This window comes from Panicum virgatum, chromosome 2K (genome assembly GCF_016808335.1).
Source record: "Panicum virgatum strain AP13 chromosome 2K, P.virgatum_v5, whole genome shotgun sequence".
NCBI classification, from domain to species: Eukaryota; Viridiplantae; Streptophyta; class Magnoliopsida; order Poales; family Poaceae; genus Panicum; species Panicum virgatum.
This window is the reverse complement of record NC_053137.1, coordinates 51484958-51509292: the sequence shown is the minus strand read 5'-3', so window position 1 is coordinate 51509292 and position 24335 is coordinate 51484958. Positions and strand designations below refer to the sequence as shown.

Below are 24335 nucleotides of genomic sequence, written 5' to 3'. Positions count from 1 at the left end.
AAAACGATCAACAACTTGGTTATGCAAGATGCAAGATGCATGCGCGTTCTAGCGTTTCTCACCCAAACAAGTATCAAATATGGTATACGAGGACAATCGGTGGCACATTTACGTACTCTCCCTATATATAGACTAGTCGTTCCTACGATCAAGGATTTTATAACGCGCTTAACGTGGTTAGTTTCCTGCAAAAGAACACAGAAACAGATATATAACCACTTCTGGACCCTTCGAGCCAGCACACACGAACGGCCCCCATGTGTCCTACGCCACACGGGTAACGCATATGCAGTTTCCCACATATTCACACATACATTACCATCCACTATAGAGATGGCACCCAGACGTTCGACGCTGAATGGGCAGCGCTGCATACGTCATAACAACGTATTCACTTCCCGTACACTCGCCTTACGGGACATCCAAGGGTAGACGTGTCCCAAGGGTCACGGTCATGGCCAACCGCATGACAGGTTTACATCTCGTAACATTGCCTTACGAAATGACCGTGATCACAATCACACGGTATGAAATCCGCACTCCATATCAGGCGGTAGATAGCGACAGGCTCGTTTGAATTGAGCATTATCACCTCCTCGTATGCTCATCATACGGGACCCGCGCACGTATGAAACACGTGGGCTATTCTAAAGGACTACCAAGAATGCTTACCTTTGCGGAGGTGCGTCGTTACAGAAGTAAGGTTTAACAAAAAGTAAAAGCTGGAAGTGCTGGAATAAAATAGATACTTAGATGCCACCTAACTTATATAACATAATTAGGGCATACGAACTATCTATCATATTCCTTAGCGCATCTAGCGTCAACTTTTCGAAAAACCCGAAATCGTTGCAAGGTAAGAGTTACTTAACATATTTAAGCACGCCAGTAATCACCCCAGTGCAATTTAGAGCTCTGATGCTAACTGTAGCAGCACTGTCCAAATTAAACCGGCTTAAATGCACTAACCATCATCTTAATACTTAATCAAGTTACTGTGCACTTAAAACGGTGTAACCTGACAGGCTGTCGGGTAAAATCCCGATTAAACTACTGTACTCCAGGATCACAATTGCACTTAGACCCGTACGAAGACGAGCACAGGTGATACCAGCATACAGAAATCTTTAAATTAATTTACAACACAGGTTTTACATAAAAGTCTTAATACAAGTGACAGAGTTTAAAACACAGCGGAAGTTTAAAACTGAGTTCGAAATACAATACGGTAACCACGATGATGATATAAGGTGAGCTCCACATCCTGCCCACCGATGTGATGCCAACCTGCCCAATCTTCACGGGGAAGACGGGGCCCACTCGACGGTCCAACCCGGAGGAAGCGGCTGTCCAATCCAGGATGCACAGACCTCCTCGAAGTCAGCGGGGACACAACCTGCTAAAAAGGTACAACAACAACCCTGAGTATACTAATACTCAGCAAGGCTTACCCGACTTTGGGTATACTTAGCCCATTACCTAGACATGCAAAGCTTTTTGGCTCTGGAGTTCTTTTGCTGAAAGGCTGCTAGAAGTGAATCCTTACTTTCAATATTTTAGCTCCATTTAGTATACCAAGTATTAACTAAATTCGCCTAATCATCTAGAGCACACATGGTGGAACAGATTATCTTTCAGTAACTCCCAAACCAGCCTTTTCCATTCTGTTTTCATTCCACTTTCTTACTACGATGTGACAAAGTGACCAAGGCTCTCATATCTGCGAGTCACGGCGAATCGATCCGATTTAACCTTGCAAGGTGGACCTAACTCACACGTCACATGTAACCCCGTCGGGCCACGCGCGTCAACTGTTTCCATCATTACCACGGCATCTGAACTACGCCTGCTAAAACCCAGGTGATGGGCCCCTCGCGGTGAACTCCCGGAGAACCCGGAGGCGGCATCCTATCCAACACCCGCCAACTCCCACGCCCAGCGTAGCATGACGGAATTCAAATCACCGTTGTAAAGTGGTACACAGCTTACCGGTTTCGACTACCTCCTACTTCTGGTATGTGGTTAGTACTGTTCAATCCTCGATCAACACTGCCAACAACGGAACGGTCCTCAATCGACACAGGCGGAGATTTCTTTTCATCCATTCCATACCATTAAACCAACTCATTTCCGCCCGGTCTCCAGTTCTCTTTACTCAACAATTCATTTCAAAGCCATAACTAAGGAATCAAGATCCTAAATCTCGCGAGTGACAGTAATCACTCGACTTTTACCGAGATCCTACTTAGCAAAGCATAGCTAACGATACCTGCACACTAGTATGGACTCACAGGTACCTAGGGAGAGCATGCATACTAGGGTTTCATACAACTCCTAAAACTTAAATGCACAAATACTTAAATAAACATTGAATAATTGAAATTATGGTTATGCTCCGGGGCTTGCCTTGCAGGTCAGCGGGGTTAACGAGGCCTTCTGGAGCGGGCTCAACGGCGTCCTTCTGCGGCTCTTCTGCTCGTGGCTCCTGGACCGGCTCAGCGATCAACTCGTAGGCGACTTCGTTCGCGGCGTCTACACGAATAAAAATATGCCATGCAACAGTTAGGATACGGTGCGATGCATGAGTGCTTATGATGCGATGCAAAGATCAACTCATTTTAGCCTGAAGTGTTTCCTTTGAAATAATAACTACTAAACTTGCTTAGGGTAGCAGGGATTAAAACAGAGGCTTGTTTTGCATGCATGAAACAATTAACTAACAACATTAAAAAAGAAAAGAGCATGGCTAGGAATAAATTAAAAGCAAAACCCTAACTTGCATACATGATCTATCAACAAAAATTAAACAACTTGACGTGAAAGCAGTAAAGCATGACACCCAAATTTTTCCAACATTTAATACTGCTAACAAAGCATTTAAATAACCCTAGCAAGGTAAAAGGAACATAAATAGATCTACACAAAAGTGCACAACACCAGCATATGAAATTTTTATAGTAGACTACACATGCAAGGAGTAACATACTGAATATATTTCATAAATTTTTGAGCAACGGAACAACCGGTAATAATTAAACTAGCTTAAACACACACTGAATTTTTATCAGGGGCAAAAGTGACAATTAATAGGCACAAGTATTTTGCCTCAGAAGCTTTTGATTTTAGAAACCTAACAAAATTGGGTTTGCATTTTTAGGATTTTTCTGTGATTTATTACACAATTATGAACTTTCAGCCGAAAATAAAGAAATAAAATTGGAAACATAAAAGATAAAGGGGGCGCTGACAGCCGGGCCCCACATGGCAGTGGGCGCCGGCCCAGCTGCCCCCATCCCCCTCTCCTCTGCTCTGCCCCGTGCCGAGGCCGTGGCCGGCGAGGCGGCCTGCACCGCGGCGGCGGCGGCGTCCTGGCCCGCCCGCGGCCCAGGCAGCACGGCGGAACCGGCGCCCGCGGCGGCGCAGGGGGGTGGCACGCGCGCAGCGCGGCTAGCGGCGGAGCAGGGGCAGGGCAACGGCGGCGGCGGCGTTCCGGCCCGGTCAGGGCCGGCCAGCGGCGGAGGCGGGGCGGGCGACGGCCAGGGGGTCCAAGCGAACCTAGGGCGCGCGGCGGCGGCCCGCGAGCTGGCGCAGGGAGGTTTGGCGGTGTGCGCGCGCGGGGGGGCGGCGTGTCCGCGGCGGCGATTCGACGGGGGCGGCGCCGAAATCGATTGGGGAAGGGGTCGGGAAGGGAAAGGAAGTCATGATTGAGCTCACCATGGCTCGATTTGGGGCGGAGGATGGTCGGGAGAGGAAGCTCGACGGAGAGGGTGAAACTCGGGGCGGACGGCGATGGCAGACGGCGTTCTGCAGCTTGATTTCGGCCGGGGTGTGGCTCGGCCGAGCTCGGCGACGGGCGGAGGAGGTTCGGGGCGAGGTTGCGCAGCTCTGGGTGCGCGGAATCGAGGCGGGGTGGCGATGGATGGTCGGCACGAACGCCGGCGCGGCGAGCGGCGGGCTAGGGTTGCACGATTCCGCTGTGGCGCGAGGAAGGGGGACGGAACAGATTTAACTGGAAGCTTCTCGGCCTAGCGAGGAGAAGAGCGGCGCTCAACGCCGAGGTCGTCCGCGATTGCCGACGCGTGGACGCGCTCGCCGGCGACCACAGCGGCGGTATGGGCGTCGGGCTCACAGTGACGAGCACAGTGGAGGAACAGTGCCCCTGTTGAAAGAATTTGACCTGATTTTGACCAAGTAAAACTCCAAATTTCATATAACAACTTGAAATTTAGCCAATATAAAAGTTGTAGAGGATTAAAAGATCTACAACTTTTGTTTCGGGCGAAAGTTGATTTATAGCTCGGATCAAGGAGAAAAACGAGATCGAACACGGCTAAGACAAGATTAAATCGTGGACTCGGCTATCGCTAATGACGCGCTTAAGCCAGGATTAGCAATTAAACATGTGGTTAGCGAGTACGATTAACACAGGGTCGTTTCAGCCTTCCCCCCTTAAAGGAATCTCGTCCCGAGATTCACACACGATAGCAAGTATAAGGCGAGAAGGTTCGAAGATGAAGTACCTGTATGAGCGTTTAAAAAGACCAAGCGCACGATCATACCGCACGGTTGACAATTCACTCATCACAAGCAGGATAGAGTACTCAACATTCCTCACCAAAGCTTTGGAGTTCCTCGACGAGGCGGATGGAGGTGACGGCCGGATTCCGGCAATGGTCTGGAGGTGTCGGCGTTGAGGATAGGGCTGAGGACTTCCAGGGTGTTCTCTGCAATATGGCAGGGATGTACTGTACCTCCTCTGTTTAATACAGTATTCCCTTTTGCAAAAAAAAGAACTTCATCTTTGCATGCATGCCAGAGTCTTTCGTGTGAAGGACGAAGGTTCCTGAAAACCACCTCATTGCGGTGTTTCCAGATATTCCAGCACACCAGGAGGAAGAAGCTGTCGAAATGTCGAGTCGGGATTGTTGCTGGGCGGGGAACAGTCCCAGATTGTCTGCACCTCGCAATTCTGAACATCCATGCCCAATTTGCTCCAAACCTGAGCCGCAAAGGGGCAAAACAGGAAGAGGTGATCGCAGTCCTCATCGCCATGTCCGCAGAGCTCACATGTGGCCACATCCAGCAAGTGTTTGTGCTTCAAATTGGCACGGCAGTTCAGACGTTGCAAGACCATTAGCCAGCCGAAGAATTGGACTCGTGGGGGGCGCCCTGTTCTTCCAAACAAAATCTTAAAATGGGCATTTCGGGCCCCCTGTCGCCTGCATGGTGAGCTGGTAGACCGGGCCTGATTTCAACTCGCACTCCTTCAGAGAGAGGGGAGAGAAGCGCTGATCATCGACGGTGGTCAGCTCCAGGTGGCCAAGCAGCCTCTTGATAGCGCCCAGCTCACCTCTAGCGCCAGAAGCTATGCGCGGCGTCAGGAACATCTCGATGCCTTCGCGGGCGACACTGGCCAACGAGACACCCTGCGTGGTCGCGTGAGAGAAAAGCAGCGGGAAGCAGTCCATGAGCCGACCCAGCGAGAGCCATCTATCTTGCCAAAAATTGGTCGATTCACCATTCCCCACCTTGCAAGCAGTGACCGCGCGGTACATGGGCAAGAGCTCTTCAAGATCATGCCAGTGCACCCCGGCCAATTCACCATGCATAGTGACCAGGTCGGTCTTGCCGCGCACCCAACTTGCCCAAGCAGACTCCCCAGGGTTGTGCAAACGATGCAGCAGTTTCAGTAGCAGGCACTTGTTCTGAACGGCAATGTCCTTGACCCCAAGTCCGCCCAGTTCTTTTAGTTGGCATGCGAGCTCCCAGGCAACAAGGCATTGGGCACCAGAAACGTGATCCTCACCCGACCAGATGAAGGCCCGACTCCTCTTGTCCAACGCGTCCAGGGTGCCTTGCAGCAACAGGAGAGACGACATTGCATAAATCAGTTGGCTATCAAGCACACTATTCACCAGGACTGTCCGGCCCATAGGATTCAGAAGGGTGCTCTGCCATCCTGCTAGATACCGATCCGACTTGCAAATCAAGGGGGCAAAAGCGCTGAGCCGCAACTTGTCGCAAGATAGCGGCAGACCAAGATAGGTCTGCGGGAAGGAACCCACTTGGCAGGCCAAGATGTTGGCCAGTGCTGACACTTGACGAGCAGAGCAGTGCATGGGCACAATGGTACTCTTGTTGTAGTTGATCGCGAGCCCGGTGGCAGCTGAGAAGGAGTCGAGGACCCTCTTCAGTGTTCCGGTGATGTCCGAGTCTGCACGGAGGACAATCAACGTATCATCTGCATACTGCAGCACCGGGCATGGAAGGTTGTTATCAGCAGGATGCCTTATCTCATTGTTTGTCTTAACAATTTGTTGGAGAACATCAGCAACGATCAAGAACAAATACGGGGAGAGCGGGTCGCCTTGCCGCACCCCACGTTTGCAGCTGAACCATGGGCCAGGGCTGCCATTGACTAGCACGGCTGACTTGGAGGTGGAGAGGAAGCTCGCGATCCAGCGGCACCACTGAGGAGGGAAACCACGAGCGAGCATGATCCTGTGCAGGCTATCCCAGTTCACTGAGTCAAACGCCTTGGCAAAGTCCAGTTTCAGAACAAGCATTGGCAGCTTCCGTTTGTTGCAACATTGCACGAGCTCCATCGCGTAGATGAAGTTCTCAGAGATAGACTGCCCACGGATGAAACCGGTTTAGTGGGAAGTAGTTTGGTTTATCTACAATTCCAATGACTTTTTTGGCAGGAAAAGGTTTCCATAGAATACACCTGATAGTCCACCAAGATTAATAGGAGCCATTGAGAGGGTTCTGGCCATGACCTACAAGGAAGATAATATATGTACCAACTTGCTGGGTATTCCCTTCCTGTATTGCTTCAGTTTAAGTATTGGCTTTTGCATAGATGGTTTCACAAGTATATTCTGAATTTTGGTAATGTGAGGGAAAAAGTAACTAGTACCATTTGAAATCTATATACGAGAGGGGCTCTGTAGCTCTGCAAGCTGGCGCCATTCCCAAAGTTTGCCAAGGGATCATTAGGATCTAATTGGTTGTGTGATTTTTCCCATCAGTCGTCAAAGTAGAATTTGTTCTTGCCATTTTCCCATCTGTTTTGGAAAGGGTATGAGCGAAAATGTTATTGTAATGCCTGACATTTATCCAAGTACTTGGATACAAGGTAAAATGTTATTATCATGCCTGGCATTTATCGGAGTACTGCTGAATGCATCACCAATTGTAGCACAAAACATTTCAAAAATTTGATGAGGTACTTACCATTTATAGTCCAATTGTCTGCCAAGATTATAACAATCAACAAAAGTGGTCAATACCAAGTATTAGAAATGATCTTTTGCAAGCTTTACTTCTTTCATCTTCGATGAAAATTACTGATGATTCAGATAGAAGGTTTTTTGAATCGTCAGATAGAAGGTTTAACAGTTCAGCATGTTGCAACTAAAATTTCAAATTTATCCGGCCGTACTAGGTAGGTACTTGAAGCAGGTGCCCAACATTCTGGGGACCAAATCCTAAGTGAGATTTAGAATCACAAACCCAATTTGAAGCTGGTGACTGTTTGAGTTTTGGTTATTTTAGGGAAATTTGTTGGTCAGAATCGTCATTGGCCCAAACATTACTACTTGTTTGCTGAAACAACTCTGACATCCACTTTTCATGCAGGGAACTGGACTTATAGTGAGGCTTATATGCAGAAGTATATTTCTAAATTCAGTGATATTCCATCTCATCTTATGAACCAAAATAATATTGCAAATCCTAGGAGAATGGCTACAACTTTTGAAGATTTTGTGGTTTGCTATCAGTATCAATGTTCTCCCCAGAAAGCAAAGTCTTGATAAGTTTCCAAGATGTGTGCAAATCATGAGCTTCTTGTTGCAAGTAGAGCCTCATGGCAAAATGTAATGAGATTGGGCATCCTAGCTACCAGCCACTGGTCCAAAAAGAGATCCTGATTTAGTTGGACTGAATGAGGTCATATGTTTGTAGCAATTTGGCTATATATGCAATCGATCTTTTTTTCGTCCAAGTCCATGTACTGAAGCAACAATTTGATTTTATATGATCTTTGTTCTGCTCTCATATGTAATGACTTTCGTGAAAGCACTAGAACCGTATACGGAGTTCTCTTATCTGAATTTTTAGTTTCTTTCTCTTCTTTTCATAGTTCGCAGATAGAAGACTCTTTGATCATAGAACACCCTTGCAGAACCGTGGGCAAGTGCCGTAATTTGTTGGAACTCTGTATGATCCATTTATAGCAAATTAGCAATCTTGTATGCAAGATCCATCTCCGAATAGAAATTCAGAACATGTGTCCGATCCTGTTGCGCACTCTCAAGGCCCACGCGTGCGCCGCGGCACAGACGACCATGGCCACACCCTCCCAGCGCCTCCTCGAACTCCGTCATGTCCAGCACTCCAGCTTCTTCAACGGCTAGCTGCCCGTTGCTCCACCGTCACTGGCGCCGTGAATGGGACCAGCTCCTGAATCCAACTCGTACAGGAGCAGACAAATGAGGAATATCGAAGAGGGATCGCTCACTATGGCGAGGTGGTCGGAGATGGTCTTGAAGTTCAAGCTCTGCAGATCCGCTCCTTTCCTACTTTCCCTCTAGAATCCTCCGCGTCTCCACGCCGCTGCAAGCGCAAGCACGAACGAAGCGTGCAGAACCGGGGCTGGAGTAACTGTAACACCCGGATACTCCGCCCATTGGCCCGGATACTCTGGGCGTGAAGTTTCTATTTCCATAATGTGGTCATCTGGACCCCATAATCATTTAAATAGAAAATATCACTCTCTCTCCCTCACTCTCACTCTCTCCCGTTACCTCTTTCTCCCTCACCTCCCTCACGAGCTCTCCCTCTCCCCTAAGTTCTAGATTCTGAAATCTTTCATTTCAACTTGATTCCAAGGCCAAGGGAGCTTCACTCGGCGTGGGGGATCATCTTCTACAAGTATTCCACCTTGGGGCAACATTGTTTTCGAGTTTTCTTGCAAGAGGAACTAGCTCAAGGTACTAGAAGTTAGGGCTCGCCGATTTGGTTGTTTTAGAATGTTCTAGGTGATTTCCTTTGGTCAATCATCTCTATATGCATCCTTCAACTAGGATTCAAGAGGGTTTCAAATTTGGTGGGGTGGTTTTGCCAAAAATCAAGATTTCAATTTTTGGGGCGAAAATGCAGTCAAGCCCGGAGACTCCGGGTATAAGCCCGGATACTCCGGGGTTTTGAACACTCCGGGCGAAACTCCGGGTATAAGCCCGGATACTCCGGGTTTGGGACCCTCCGGGGGAAACTCCGGGTATAGGCTCGGAAACTCCGGACTTCGGAGTCCAGATACTCCGGATATGAATCCGGATATTCCGGGTTTTATTAGAACTGTTGGGTGTAGAATTGGGTAAATTTATGGTAAATTTGTAGTGTTTCTACTTGGGCATTTCAAAGATTGATTGTAATTTTTATAAATCATGCATGCATTTCTCATGTCATATGCATATGCATACGTGTAGCAGCCGCGGTGGAGGAGGTCGTATACGAGGGGGTTGCGGAGCCACAGGAGCCCCAGGGACAAGCCCCGCAGCAGGAGGTTCGCGGGGAGTTGGCCCAAGACCCAACCCACCCCAGTGTTGAGCAGCAGACGCAAGTCAATCCCCGGTGCATGTCCTATTATTTTAAATTATGATTCACTATGTATATATTTTATCTATTACTTGTGCATTACGTATTAGAAATTGATTGGAACCCTAGCTGCATGATCCCTAGGTTTCCTTGAGTTTTTACTAGTATGTCTAGGTCAATAGCGGTGCCAGGCTAAATAAGTACGGTAAAAGTCGGGTGACTTCGTGTCACTCGCGAGACATATGAAACTTTAGAAGCAGAGTAATTGCCGGTTACTCGCGAGATACATTATTATCGTTGTACCTCAGTATTTGAGAAAGGGATTGAAATGGATATGGAGATGTGAGACCGGGCGGGGATGATGGTATTAGGGTTGGCAGCAGGACAGGGTTCCTGGGTGTCTTAGCCCCGTCCGTGTCGATTAAGGACCGGTCGTTGTGGCAGTGCTGATCGGGGATTGAATTGTATTAACCGCATGCCGGGAGTAGGAGATAGTCGAAACCGGTAAGCCGAGTACTGCTTTGCTTCGAAAGTACAGGAACCCGCACCCAACTCCTGGGGCGAGTTGAGTAGTCGCGGAGATTTGGGATGCATATATTTACTTTTGGTGGTCTCACATTGAGCTCGGCTGACCATATGCCGTTGGGCTGGTTCCTGTAGTTTGAGGCGGGGAGGGGAAAGGTTGGTGCGTGGAGTCCGACGGGGCTTTTGCGTGCCGTGTTGGTTAGGTCCACCTTACAAGGTTAAATCGGATCGATTCGCCGTGTCTCGCGGATATGAGGGCATTGATCTCTTTGTCACCTCATAGCGAATGAGTTAGGGTATTAGAGATATAAAAAAATGGATACTATTCTGAATCTTAATTGGATGCTCTAACATGCGTGTGTAGATAGGCAAACATTAGTGAGAGTCCATCTATATAAAATATGCGGCTAAAACATTGAAAGTAAGGATACACCTCTAGTTGATATTTCTGCCAACAAACCACCAGCCAAATGCCGTGCATGTCTAGGTACGTGGGCTAAGTTATAACCACTGGTATACTCAGTATACTCAGGGTTTGTTGCCACAATTATTATTTCAGGATACCCGAACGTCGACTTCTGCCCCTGTTGTGTCAAGTTCATCCGCCGGGATGCAGAGGGGTGGGAGGTGGTGGAGCGAGACCCTTAGGTTAGGGGATTGTCGGGTTATACACTCGAGGGCAGAGTGTTCAGCCTCTCTGTTTTGTGCATACCGGTCTGACCGGCCCGTGGGACCGGTCTGACCGGTGGAGGCGGCTGAATGGTGCTGACCGGTCCGACCGGTTGGGTGAACCGGTCCGACCGGTCAAGAAGGATCAGAACTAGTGATAGTTAGAATAGATGTAGGATCTTTTGATTTCAAACTTCAGACCATCTATTGTAAAATTTTGTAAATTAATTGCATATATTTAAACTCGGTTTGTAAACTTATTGTTTCGTTTTCATTGAGTTTATATTTTTAAGTAATATGCCGTGCTTGTACCATCTGCGCTCACCTACGCGTGGGACTACCGGTGATGTTTCGATCGGGCCGTGGGTTGAGAAAGGATCGCCAAATTAAGCTGTTAATCTAATGCGCCCGATGTGTTCAAATGACGGCCATTACGCTTAATTAGAGATTTACTTTGGCGGTTCCGTCACAGCTGGTATCAGAGCCGAAACGCATTGGGGGTGGTACGAGCATGACTAATTTGAGGTTTTTACGACTTAAAAACGAATTTCAACTTAAGACAAAGGTTATTTAGTAGCGTGGGCGGGATTAATTGTAATAGCCCTATATAGTTAATGTTAGAGTCGCAGCTAGATTATTGGGATGGAGATGAGAGGTCACCGTAGGACGGTCACGGAGTTCTTAGCCCTAAGGCAGGGTAATAACAGTGTACTACGATACTCCCAGGCCTTCAACACTTTGTCACAGTATGCGGGGTACCACGTAGACACTGATGAGAAGAAACAAGCGTGCTTTCGCCAGGGGCTTAGCAGCAAGCTCCAGGATCGCCTGGCCATGATCAAGTTTGATACCTTTAGTGAGCCAGTCAATGAGGCTATTATTCAGGAGGACGCCCACCTAGCTCACAAGGCAGACAAGAAGAGAAAGGCGCCGGCAGCGGGATCTTCTAACAGTGATCCTCAGAGGTTCCGTCTGGTGCAGTCGGGCCCACAGCGAGCCCCCTTTCAGCACCAGCCACAGCAGCAGTGGGGATACAGACCCCCTCAGTACACTCAGCCACAGGGGACAGTCAGGCCTCCTGCTCCTCAGCAGAATGAGCAGAAGGTCTGGGTGCAGCAGCCGGGGGTGCGCCCCCAATCTGTTTTCGTGTTACAACTGTGGGCAGACGGGTCACTTTGCCCAGAAATGCCCAATGCCACCCAAGCAAGGCCAGCAATCGAGCCAGCAAAGTCAAAAGCAGCAAGTGGCTCATTTCAAGCCGGGGCAAGTGCACTACGCCACCCTCGAGGGTATTCCTGAGGGAGCTCCAGTGATGGCGGGTACGTTTTCAGTAAATGAATATCCTGTTACTGTCCTGTTTGATTCTGGAGCGTCTTATACTTTTATTAGTAAGGAGTGTGCTATTAGATTGGGGCTGAAGATAGAGAGTATGCCCAAGCCATACCATATGCACTCACCTGGGGAAAAGTTAATCACCAATCAATTTGTCAAGCAAGTACACCTACAGTTGCAAGGAAATTTTTTTCCTACGGCCCTGATAATGTTACCAACCCAAAGGATAGATATTATATTGGGTATGAACTGGATGGAGGGTCAGGGAGTTACTCTGGACACGACCTCACAATTTGTGCACATCAAATCTTCTATTCATGGTAGTATGACTTTGAAATTGAAAGACCATATGTCTTTGACACCTACGGTGAATCAGGTTGAGGGTAAGAAGCTAGCGGACATACCAGTGGTATGTGAGTACCCGGATGTCTTTCCGGATGAATTGCCTGGAATGCCTCCTGATCGTGACGTGGAGTTTACCATTGAATTGCAACCGGGTACGGCACCGATTTCTAGGAGGCCTTACCAGATGCCACCTAATGAGCTGGCGGAGTTAAAGAAACAATTGCAGAAATTGCTGGATAAGGGCTATATCCGTCCTAGCATGTCACCTTGGGGCTGTCCTGCACTCTTTGTGAAAAAGAAGGATGAAAGCCTCAGGTTGTGTGTGGATTATAGACTTTTGAATGTCGTCACAATCAAGAATAAATACCCACTTCCCCGGATTGACATCCTGTTTGATCAGCTATTCGGGCCCCGGGTATTTTCAAAAATTGATCTCCACTCGGGTTATTATCAGATAAAGATCAGAGCTGAAGATATTCCCAAGACGGCTTTTTCCACCAGATACGGACTTTTTGAATATCTGGTCATGTCTTTCGGGCTAACGAATGTCCCTGCTCATTTCATGTATCTCATGAACTCAGTGTTCATGCCCGAGCTAGATAAGTTCGTCGTGATTTTCATTGACAACATCCTGATATTTTCTAAGAATGAAGAAGAACCTGCAGAGCATCTTCGCATTGTGCTTCAGCGCCTGTGGGAGCACAAGCTGTACGCCAAATTTAGTAAATGTGATTTCTGGCTCAAAGAAGTCCAGTTCTTGGGCCACATCATCTCAGACATGGGGATTTCTGTTGATCCTAGCAAGATTCAGGATGTCCTGAATTAGAAGACTCCAGAGTCTGTTTTAGAGATCCGGAGTTTCCTTGGGCTAGCAGGCTATTATCGCCGGTTTGTACCAGAGTTCTAAAAAATTGCTAGGCCCATGACTGAGTTACTCAAGAAAGGGGTGAGATTTAGTTGGGACGACAAATGCGAGCAGGCCTTCCAGACTTTGAGAAAGCTTCTGACGTCTGCCCCTGTCCTCGCTCAGCCAGATATTACCCGACCTTTTGATGTGTACTGTGATGCATCAGGTACAGGCCTAGGCTGCGTCCTTATGCAGGACCAGGGGGCGATTGCTTATGCCTCCAGAGCCCTCAGACGACATGAGGAGAATTATGCCACTCATAATCTGGAGCTGGCAGCAGTAGTACATGCATTAAAGATCTGACGCCATTATCTTATGGGCAATCATGTTCACATATACTCGGACCACAAGAGTCTTAAGTATATTTTTATCCAGAGTGAGCTCAATTTGCGCCAGACGCGGTGGTTAGAGTTGATAAAGGATTATGATTTGGAGATTCATTATCACCCGGGTAAGGTGAATGTCGTTGCGGATGCACTGAGTCGCAAGACAAGTTGCAGTTGCAGTTGCACCTCAGAATCAGTGGTGTATGAAACCTTGTGCCAAGAATTGGAAAAATTAAATCTGGCTATTGTATCTGAAGGCACACTTACTAATCTTACCGTCACACCTACACTCAGAGATCAAATTGTGGAGGCTCAAAAAAATGATGCGGCATGGATAAGATTGGGCAACGGCTCAGTGAGAATGATCCTCAGGTGCAGTGCTTCCATCGAGATAGTGAGGGGGTTCTTTGGTTTCAAGATCGGTAAGTAGTGCCTAAAAATTTTGAACTTCGGAAACAAATCCTTAATGAGGCTTATCTTTCCCGATATTCTATTCACCCGGGCAGCAACACAATGTATCAAGATCTGAAATAGCGATTTTGGTGGACGAGGATGAAGCGGGAAGTTGCCAGATATGTGTCAGAATGTGACACTTGTCAGAGGGTTAAAGCGAGCCATTTGAGATCAGCCGGCCCTTTACAGCCTTTAAGTATTCCATCCTGGAAGTGGGAAGACATCAGTATGGATTTCATTGTCGGCTTACCCAAAACTTCCAAGGGATATGATTCCATATAGGTTATTGTGGATCGCCTTACCAAGTCGGCTCATTTTCTGCCGGTAAAGACAACACATACGGCAAAACAATATGCACAATTGTATATGGACCGTATTGTGAGTCTCCATGGAATTCCAAAGACAATCGTTTCAGACCGGGGTACTCAATTCATAGCCCGGTTTTGGGAACATTTTCATGCCGCTCTTGGTACACAACTGATCCGCAGTTCAGCCTATCATCCTCAGACAGATGGCCAGACAGAGAGAATCAATCAGATTATGGAGGATATGCTCAGAGCGTGTGCACTCACCTACAGTCAGAAATGGGATGAATGCTTACCTTTAGCCGAGTTCGCTTATAACAATAGCTATCAGGAGAGCATCAGAATGGCTCCCTTTAAGGCATTGTATGGACGAAGGTGTAGAACTCCGGTGAACTGGTCAGAAGCCGGGGAAAGGAACTTTTTCGGACCCGATATTGTCTATGAGGCTGAAGAACAAGTTCGGGTTATTCAGGAAAATTTAAAGATTGCAAAATCCCGACAAAAGAGCTACGCGGATAAGAAACGTCGATCCGTCCTGTTTCAAGTGGGAGATCATGTCTACCTGCAGGTCTCTCCAATGAAGGGGATTCAGCGATTCGGCGTAAAAGGAAAGCTTGCACCTCGCTATGTTGGGCCTTTTCTTATCATGGAGCAATGTGGGCCGCTAGCGTATCGTCTGGAACTTCCTGCCCAATTATCCGCGGTTCATAATATTTTCCATGTCTCTCAGCTCCGGAGGTGCCTCCGTGTTCCAGAAAAGGTGATTGACATTGAAAAACTACAAGTGGAGCCCGATCTTGTCTATTCCGAGTATCCAATCAAAATTGTGGATCACAAGACCAAAGTCACTCGGAATCAAACCAGCAAATTCTATAAGGTGCAATGGAGTAATCACTCCGAGCGAGAAGCTACTTGGGAGACGGAGGATTTTGTTCGGTCTAAATATCCGGAATTACTACAAACATATCAAGGTACTCACCAATTTCCATTTTTCCTTAATTTAGCACCTCCATTAAATCTCGGGACGAGATTTCTTTTAGGGGGAAAGATTGTAACACCCGGATACTCCGGCCATTTGCCTGGATACTCCGGGCGTGGAGTTTCTATTTCCATAATGTGGTCATCTGGACCCCATAATCATTTAAATAGAAAATATCACTCTCTCTCCCTCACTCTCACTCTCTCCCGTTACCTATCTCTCCCTCACCTCCCTCACGAGCTCTCCCTCTCCCCTAAGCTCTAGATTCAAAAATCTTTCATTTCAACTTGATTCCAAGGCCAAGGGAGCTTCACTCGGCGTGGGGGATCATCTTCTACAAGTATTCCACCTTGGGGCAACATCGTTTTCGAGTTTTCTTGCAAGAGGAACTAGCTCAAGGTACTAGAAGCTAGGGCTCGCCGATTTGGTTGTTTTAGGATGTTCTAGGTGATTTCCTTTGGTCAATCATCTCTATATGCATCCTTCAACTAGGATTCAAGAGGGTTTCAAATTTGGTGGGGTGGTTTTGCCAAAAATCAAGATTTCAGTTTTTGGGGCAAAAATACTGTCAAGCCCGGAGACTCCGGGTATAAGCCCGGATACTCCGGGTTTTTGAACACTCCGGGCGAAACTCCGGGTATAAGCCCGGATACTCCAGGTTTGGGACCCTCCGGGGGAAACTCCGGGTATAGGCCCGGAAACTCCGGACTTCGGAGTCTAGATATTCCGGATATGAATCCGGATATTCCGGGTTTTATTAGAACTGTTGGTGTAGAATGGGGTAAATTTAGGGTAAATTAGTAGTGTTTCTACTTGAGCATTTCAAAGATTGATTGTAATTTTTATAAATCATGCATGCATTTCTCATGTCATGTGCATATGCATACGTGTAGCAGCCGTGGTGGAGGAGGTCGTATACGAGGTGGTTGCGGAGCCACAGGAGCCCCAGGGGCAAGCCCCGCAGCAGGAGGTTCGCGGGGAGTTGGCCCAAGACCCAACCCACCCCAGTGTTGAGCAGCAGATGCAAGGCAAGCCCCGGTGCATGTCCTATTATTTTAAATTATGATTCACTATGTATATGTTTTATCTATTACTTGTGCATTACGTATTAGAAATTGATTGGAACCCTAGCTGCATGATCCCTAGGTTTCCTTGAGTTTTTACTAGTATGTCTAGGTCGATAGCGGTGCCAGGCTAAATAAGTCCGGTAGAAGTCGGGTGACTTCGTGTCACTCGCGAGACACAGGAAACTTTAGAAGCAGAGTAATTGCTGGTTACTCGCGAGATACATTATTATCGTTGTACCTCAGTATTTGAGAAAGGGATTGAAATGGATATGGAGATGTGAGACCGGACGGGGATGATGGTATTAGGGTTGGCAGCAGGACAGGGTTTCTGGGTGTCTTAGCCCCGTCCATGTCGATTAAGGACCGGTCGTTGTGGCAGTGCTGATCGGGGATTGAATTGTACTAACCGCATGCCGGGAGTAGGAGGTAGTCGAAACCGGTAAGCCAAGTACTGCTTTGCTTCGAAAGTACAGGAACCCGCACCCAACTCCTGGGGCGAGTCGAGTAGTAGCGGAGAATTGGGATGCATATATTTAGAATTGGGATGCATATATTTACTTTTGGTGGTCTCACGTTGAGCTCGGCTGACCATATGCCGTTGGACTGGATCCTATAGTTCGAGACGGGGAGGGGAAAGGTTGGTGCGTGGAGTCCGACGGGGCTTTTGCGTGCCGTGTTGGTTAGGTCCACCTTGCAAGATTAAATCGGATCGATTCGCCGTGTCTCGCGGATATGAGGGTCTTGATCTCTTTGTCACCTCGTAGCGAATGAGTTAGGGTATTAGAGATATAAAAAATGGATACTATTCTGAATCTTAATTGGATGCTCCAATATACGTGTGTAGATAGGCAAACATTAGTGAGAGTCTATCTATATAAAATATGCGGTTAAAACATTGAAAGTAAGGATACACCTCTAGTTGCTATTTCTGCCAACAAACCACCAACCAAATATCGTGCATGTCTAGATACGTGGGCTAAGTTATAACCACTGGTCGGGTAAGCCTTACTGAGTATTAGTATAGTCAGGGTTTGTTGCCACAATTATTATTTCAGGACACCCGGACGTCGACTTCTGCCCCTGTTGTGTCAAGTTCATCCGCCGGGATGCAGAGGGGTGGGAGGTGGTGGAGCGAGACCCTTAAGTTAGGGGATTGTCGGGTTATACACTCGAGGGCAGAGTGTTCAGCCTCTCTGTTTTGCGCAGACCGGTCTGACTGACCCGTGGGACCGGTCTGACCGGTGGAGGCGGCTGAATGGTGCTGACCGGTCCGACCGGTTGGGTGAACATGTCCGACCAGTCAAGAAGGATCAGAACTGGTGATAGTTAGAATAGATGTAGGATTTTTTGATTTCAAACTTCGGACCATCTATTGTAAAGTTTTGTAAATTAATTGCATATATTTAAACTCGATTTGTAAACTTATTGTTTCATTTTTCATTGAGTTTATATTTTAAAGTAATATGCCGTGTTTGTACCATCTGCGCCCACCTACGCGTGGGACTACCGGTGATGTTTCGATCGGACCGTGGGTTGAGAAAGGATCGCCAAATTAAGCTGTTAATCTAATACGCCCGATGTATTCAAACGACGACTATTACACTTAATTACTTAATTAGAAATTTAATTAGGCGGTTCCGTCACAGCACCACGTTGCTTCCGTCTCGCTTTTCATCGGTGAGGAAGCATATGAGGTGAGAGAGAGCGGAAGGGAAAGAAGACTGAGGTAGAAGATAGCTCTGAGATGTGGGCCCGGCAGAGTGTGCCCGGTGCCGCTAGTGCGCGAGGCATGATTCACCTGGAGACAAAACACAAGGCAAGTTGTGCGGATCTCAAGGAGCGCTCATCCACGATGTAAAATTTGCCGGCCCGAGCCGGTACCGGTGGTTTACATTTGGCAAAAGTCTATTTTACCTCCTCCAACTATCACCAAAGTTTGGTTTTCCTCCTACAACTATAAAACCGGGTATTTCACCTCCCTCAACTTTTCAAACCGTCCATTTTACCTCCCTCGAGCGGTTTTGAAGACTGTTTGCTACAGTAACCGTAGTTTTGTCTTTTCCTTTTTTTTTAAAAAATTTCAGTTGAATCTTTGAAAAATCATAGTAAATCACAAAAAAATCATAAAATAGAAAATCCAATTTTGTTGGACTCCACATGAGTAGATATATGCAGTGAATATATTATATGGTATACTTTAGTACAATTTTTTTACTGTAACTTTAGATATATACTTTTCTGTAATTAATTTATAGCTACAGTTTTCGTCGTCCCATTATGGTGAAATTTTTATGGTGAGCTAATCATTATATGATTGAGCTGTAGTAAAAATTTTATGAATATTAGATCATGTTTGACTGATCTATAGATTTATCTATATAAACTAGATAAATCTATAGAAAAATCTAGACGAATCTATAGATAAATCTATAACTCAGTCATACATGATCTAATAATCATAAAATTTTTACTATAGCTCAATCATATAATGATTAGCCCACCATAAAAATTTCACCATAATGGGACGACGAAAACTGTAGCTATAAATTAATTACAGAAAAGTATATATCTAAAATTACAGTAAAAAATTGTACTAAAGTATACCATATAATATATTCACTGCGTATATCTGCTCATGTGGAGTCCAACAAAATTGGATTTTCTATTTTATGATTTTTTTGTGATTTACTATGATTTTTTAAAGATTCAACTGAAATTTTTTAAAAAAAGAAAAAGACAAAACTACGGTTACTGTAGCAAATAGCCTTCAAAACCGCTCGAGGGAGGTAAAATGGACGGTTCGAAAAGTTGAGGGAGGTGAAATACCCGGTTTTATAGTTGTAGGAGGAAAACCAAACTTTGGTGATAGTTGGAGGAGGTCAAATAGACTTTTGCCTTTACATTTACCCATCTTTTGACCCCCCAACGGCTTCTTTCGTGGGGTCTTGGCTTTCTAGCAGGTTTGTTGGGGGGCCTATATACCGCTTGGGAGCACGAGCGAACTGTTATCGAGCGGGGCCTATACCCAACGCTCCAGGCATCGACGGTTATCGTAGCAGTCTGCGCATCTGATCTGATAGCCTTTTGGTGCACAGTAAAGAAAGCAAGGTCTGTTCGCGCTTGCTCGTTTTGGACAGGGATTAGGCGACATACGTTTAAGTAGCAGTGGTGGAAATGGAACACTGAATCGGGGAGGGGGGCAGACGTGGTAATTAAGCTGCTAATCTGATAAACAGTGCTAAAATTACTATTCACATAGTGAAAATTTTGCATAGCCAGGGGCCATGGCCCCTTTGGCCACATCGTAGCAGTTCTCTGTGCAAATCAGAAGTGATGGGAAGCCAAAAAGGTCAATGCTCACGCCGTGCCATTTCTGTCAAGACCGGGCAGGTAAGGACCTCCTCTCATTTTCAGTTTAGGGTTCCGGTACACCAGGCAAGCAAAGTCAATTGTTCGTGACACTTCAGTTTTGCAAAGAAATGGAAATCGCAGCCACTCCTCTCAAAGTCAAAACGTGAGCAAAGTTGGAGGAGCATAACAGCACAATCAGGTGAAAGACCCATGGAACAACGTTACTGGTACGGTACAAGTTCACTGAAAAGGAAAATATATTGAACTTCTTGGTGTTCCACAAAGGAACAGCGTTTCTGAAACAATTATATTAAGCTAAGCTCCACGTGATGATTAGACCAGAGCATTCTTTCCGTATGTACAAAGAAGTATCCTCCTAGTCACAGCATAAAACCATTTCAAACTTGTTGCGGCGTTACATGGTTAAAAAGTTCACCAGGAAGGAAAATATAGGTTGGTCGCGACAACAGTCTGCTCAAACTCCCCTGCTTCTATACACCTCCGTGGGAGCCTTACTTTGTATTTAGCTTCACATCGGTATGAAAGGAGGCTTGGAAAATATTTGCCCTGCAAGAAGTGGACAACAGGAAGGTTATATTACAGTGTCGCAATTGGACAGCTAAACAAGTGAAACAGGCATAAAGTCTTTGTACAATGATAACGATGTAGGGTTAGCACTAAAGGAATAAAGATAAAGACAATGGAATTTCCGTGTGGAATGATTCTAGATGGTAGTATCAGTTAATGATGACATGATCAATCTATCTACCTACTTTGTACAAAATAGAAATATTTAGAGAGTAGATTTTTCACTTGTTTGGATCAATACTTTTTTCCTAGAGGTAATCGAGGTTGGCGATGACACGGAGGCTAAACTGCACCTATGTGTCAGTCTTGTATCTCTAATATTTCTGTCCCTAGTGGAAATATAAGAAAGGATGATAGTGAAATGCTGCAAGGAATAGGCAAAGGTCAATCCCAACTTGTCTGCTGGCTTTCTGCACTTTAACTAGGAAGCCTGGAAAGCTCTTGTTCTGCAAGATCGATAATCCTGATATTGTCTTCATTGCTACTAGCATTTTTCTTAAGCAGCTCTCCCTGTCTCCCGCAATCCCATCAGCATGAATCAATTTACAAAGTGTTCCACTAGTAAGCAAGCACCAAGCAGCCAAGCAATAAAGTTCCCATTTACCTTTTTGACTTCACCCCTTATTCTTATTTCTCTCCTTCATTTTCATAAATTGGGTGGTGCAAACATACTTTTTTCCAGTATCATAATTCATCAACTATAACTTTACCATAATCTTTTCCAGATCTAACTTACAGAAGTAAAAGTCAAACACACTCTGAATTAGGGGTGTAAATTGGTGACCTTAGGTGCACCTCCAACCCTCTTTAGTTCAAATACTCTGAATTAGGGGTGTAAATTGGTGACCTTAGGTGCACCTCCAACCCTCTTTAGTTCAAATATTTGTGCTAATTTTTCAAATTGAGATCCCATTTTGGAGAAGTAGTACAAAATTTTTGAACTAAATAGGGTTGGAGGTGCACCTAAAGGTCACCAATTTGCACCCCTATGAGTCTGAATGAAGTTGCACTAGCTTGCAGCAACAGGCAACACCCCCAACTTCCTTGATCCTTTCCCCTTTTCATTCCCTTTTCATTGGGACGGGGGATGGCGGGCGCTTAAATCCAAAGCTAATTTTGTTAGCCAAGCAATAGAACCGCAAAAGAGAGGTGCACCACTTTTCCAACAAAAACCTGCAGGCTGTTCACATTCTCAGGAGATCAATAGGCCATGCCCATGATATGCCCCCTTTGAGCTAAAGGGACAGAATTATCCTATATAAAAAATATTCTAGTTTCAAGGGCCCAAGGAAAAACCAAATGCTGCAAACTAGGGCAGAATCCAAGAGATGAACGCCCAATTCGGTGCATTCAACCCTGATCAAAGCCAATATACTCCACCAATTCTCGTATTCATTCCCAATTATGCCGAATCCACACTGAATTATCCTTTAGGCCTTTATCAAAACAAAAAAACATTGAATTCCGATTTTGACCTGGAACTGCAATCATACCGAGGACGGCAACGTTTCCAAATTCCACCCCCCAAAACATGTAAACCTGGAACAGGGCGAAGCCGGCGGGATCACGTACATGGGGAGAAGGACGCCTCCTTGGGCGATGCGGAGCATGCGGCGGCGGGCCAGAGGAGGATGGCCCTCCAGATCCCGGAGAGGTTGGTGACGAAGCCGACGAAGAGGAAGACGCAGCCGAGCCCGACGACCCAGGGCATGAGGAAGAATCCCAGCATGAAGGTGACCGAGCCGCAGAGCATGAGCGCCATGGACGCGCCCAGCAGCATGGACGCCACCCCGGCGGGCGTCACCTGCCGTGGCAGCAGCGGCCGCGCCGCCCCGCCGTCCTCCGGCGACGCCCGGAGCACCGTCAGCAGGAGCGCGCAGAGCTCGCAGAGCAGCCGCGAGTGGTGCGCGTCCGCCTCCGCCGCCGCCGCTGGCCTCATCCCGCCGTCCCTGGAGTCTCGGAGGGGAGGGGGGAGGTCGAGGTGGTCGGGGGGGAAGGAGATGGGGACGCCGAAATGGGGTCCGCTCCGCCTCCGCGTTGCGTCTCTTGGTTGCTTTTTGCGGCTTTTTTTAGTTGGGGTTGCGGCTTTCAAAGGAGGGAGAAGGAGAGCCGGGGAAGGAAGGAAGGGGACATGGGCGCTCTTGAAATACTAGCTGGACGGGGAATGGGCGTTGCGTCTCCAAGAGGATAATGGCGGACGCAGCATTGAATTCTTTATTGGTTGGTTGATTCCGGGGGTGACGTGGATAACTGTGCCGCTAGTTGACGGCCTACTAGTCAAGATATACTAATCTCGGGAATTTTTTATAGAATTGGGAGGAAGCATTTAAGTATTCTTATATATTTTTATAAATTTGATCAAAATTGAATAAACTTGATTTAGAGTAAACACTAGTATAATATGTAAAAAAGAGGGAATAGACAGGGGAAAAAAACAAAATTACTTATAGGCATGAGATGAAAATTACCCACCACAACCTCTCTTCTATGCCCCATTTTCCATGCATTAAGTTTGCTATAAAAGCAAAAGCAAAATGCTGACATGGAGAGAGGATAGAGAGAAAAAAACGAGTTGTAAACTTATATCTGATTTTTTTGATATAAGAATCAAAATATTTTGTGAGAAAGATAAATGTAATGTATATTAAAATGTTGAAAAACTAACTATTGTAGAATGAGCTGAGAGATAGCAGGCTGCAAAAAATTTTAGAGATGGCTGTATTATTAACTGTATTTAGAGATTAGAACGAATGAGCGATGGTGAAATTTAATAGACATCCGTCTGCATAGTCAAAATTCCTTGTATTTAGAATTGAGGTAATCTCTTCCAGAAAAAAAACAACTACCAACCTCTTCGTACAGTGTCGAGAGTATCTGTGGAGGTCGATCACAATTCGACAAACGCCGACGGACCAAAGGTCCGGTGGGTAGCTCTGCCCACCGCGGTTCCAATCCCATCGGGATTCAACCGGGTGTTTTCTCTGGGAAAATTCCCAAAAGGGGTATCGAGGTGTGTGTGGGTGTGTATAGGTGTGTGGTGTGGGTGCGTGTGTAAATTTCGGTATGCGTGTTTTCGGATTTTTCAATAGCCCATTTATGTTGAGCACGTAGTCAGCGTAGGTGCCTAATTAAATTATTACCTGATTCACAAGTGCTCCTTGATATTTTAAAAAAACAATTCCACAAACGCGATTACATTGGTGTGTGGGTGGGGGTACGTACGGTACGGGGCCCGCCTGCCCGCCTGCCCGTGGCCTGGTGACGGAAACATCCAGCGCGACGCGGACGGGCCGATCACTCCCGGCGGGCAACGTGTTGCGGCGCGGCGGGGCAAGCGGCCGGGACGGGTCATTTCTGTACAGCGACGTACCGACGGTCCTTGTTTCGGGCGCGACGTGCTTCACGTGTCCGGCGCGCATGCTTCGGCGGCGTGCGGCGTGCGGCGCGTGGGAAGACACTGGTGGTGGTGGGCCGACCGACGGGGAAACCGGGCTCGCTCGCTCGCGCGCTTTCTGATGGAGCCCGACGGGAGGTAGCGGCGGCAGCAAGCCAGGCAGCGAAGCCAGCAACGCGCCGCCCCTTCCTCCCGAGGCCGTTCGCGCCGGCGGGCGGAAGGAAGAGAAACCCCGGGAACTTGTGCGCGGAGGGAAACGGCGGGCATGGACTGGCCGGGGGCGGTAGTCCCAGGTTCCGGCGGCAGAGCACGTCGGTGCGGTGCGGGGTGGCGGCACACGGTGGGTTGGGTTTTTTTTTTTTTGATACACGGTGGGTTGGGTTGCGCGGCTTGCACCGCTGCCGCGCGCGGTTGCTGTTCGCTGCCAGGAGAGTGGAGAGACTCTTGACCGCGACTCCGTCAACGAGGTGCCATTCCGTGCCGCCGCGTGGAGG

General features: G+C 47.1%; 1 protein-coding gene and 1 long non-coding RNA gene across 2 annotated transcripts; one reads left to right on the top strand and one right to left on the bottom strand.

The window, feature by feature from the left end:
- The first annotated feature begins 6634 nt into the window (after positions 1–6634).
- LOC120695799 lies at positions 6635–8117 on the top strand. Its single transcript, XR_005683899.1, has 2 exons — positions 6635–6814; positions 7642–8117. It is a non-coding gene; the product is annotated as an uncharacterized LOC120695799 (long non-coding RNA).
- An 11981-nt stretch (positions 8118–20098) lies between these two features.
- LOC120695797 lies at positions 20099–22584 on the bottom strand. The gene is made up of 2 exons (XM_039979033.1): positions 22020–22584; positions 20099–20426 (listed from the first exon to the last, which is right to left on the bottom strand). The coding sequence occupies exons 1-2, from the start codon at positions 22384–22386 to the stop codon at positions 20389–20391; spliced, it is 405 nt and encodes a 134-aa protein (XP_039834967.1). The 5' UTR covers positions 22387–22584; the 3' UTR covers positions 20099–20388.
- Positions 22585–24335: the final 1751 nt, after the last annotated feature.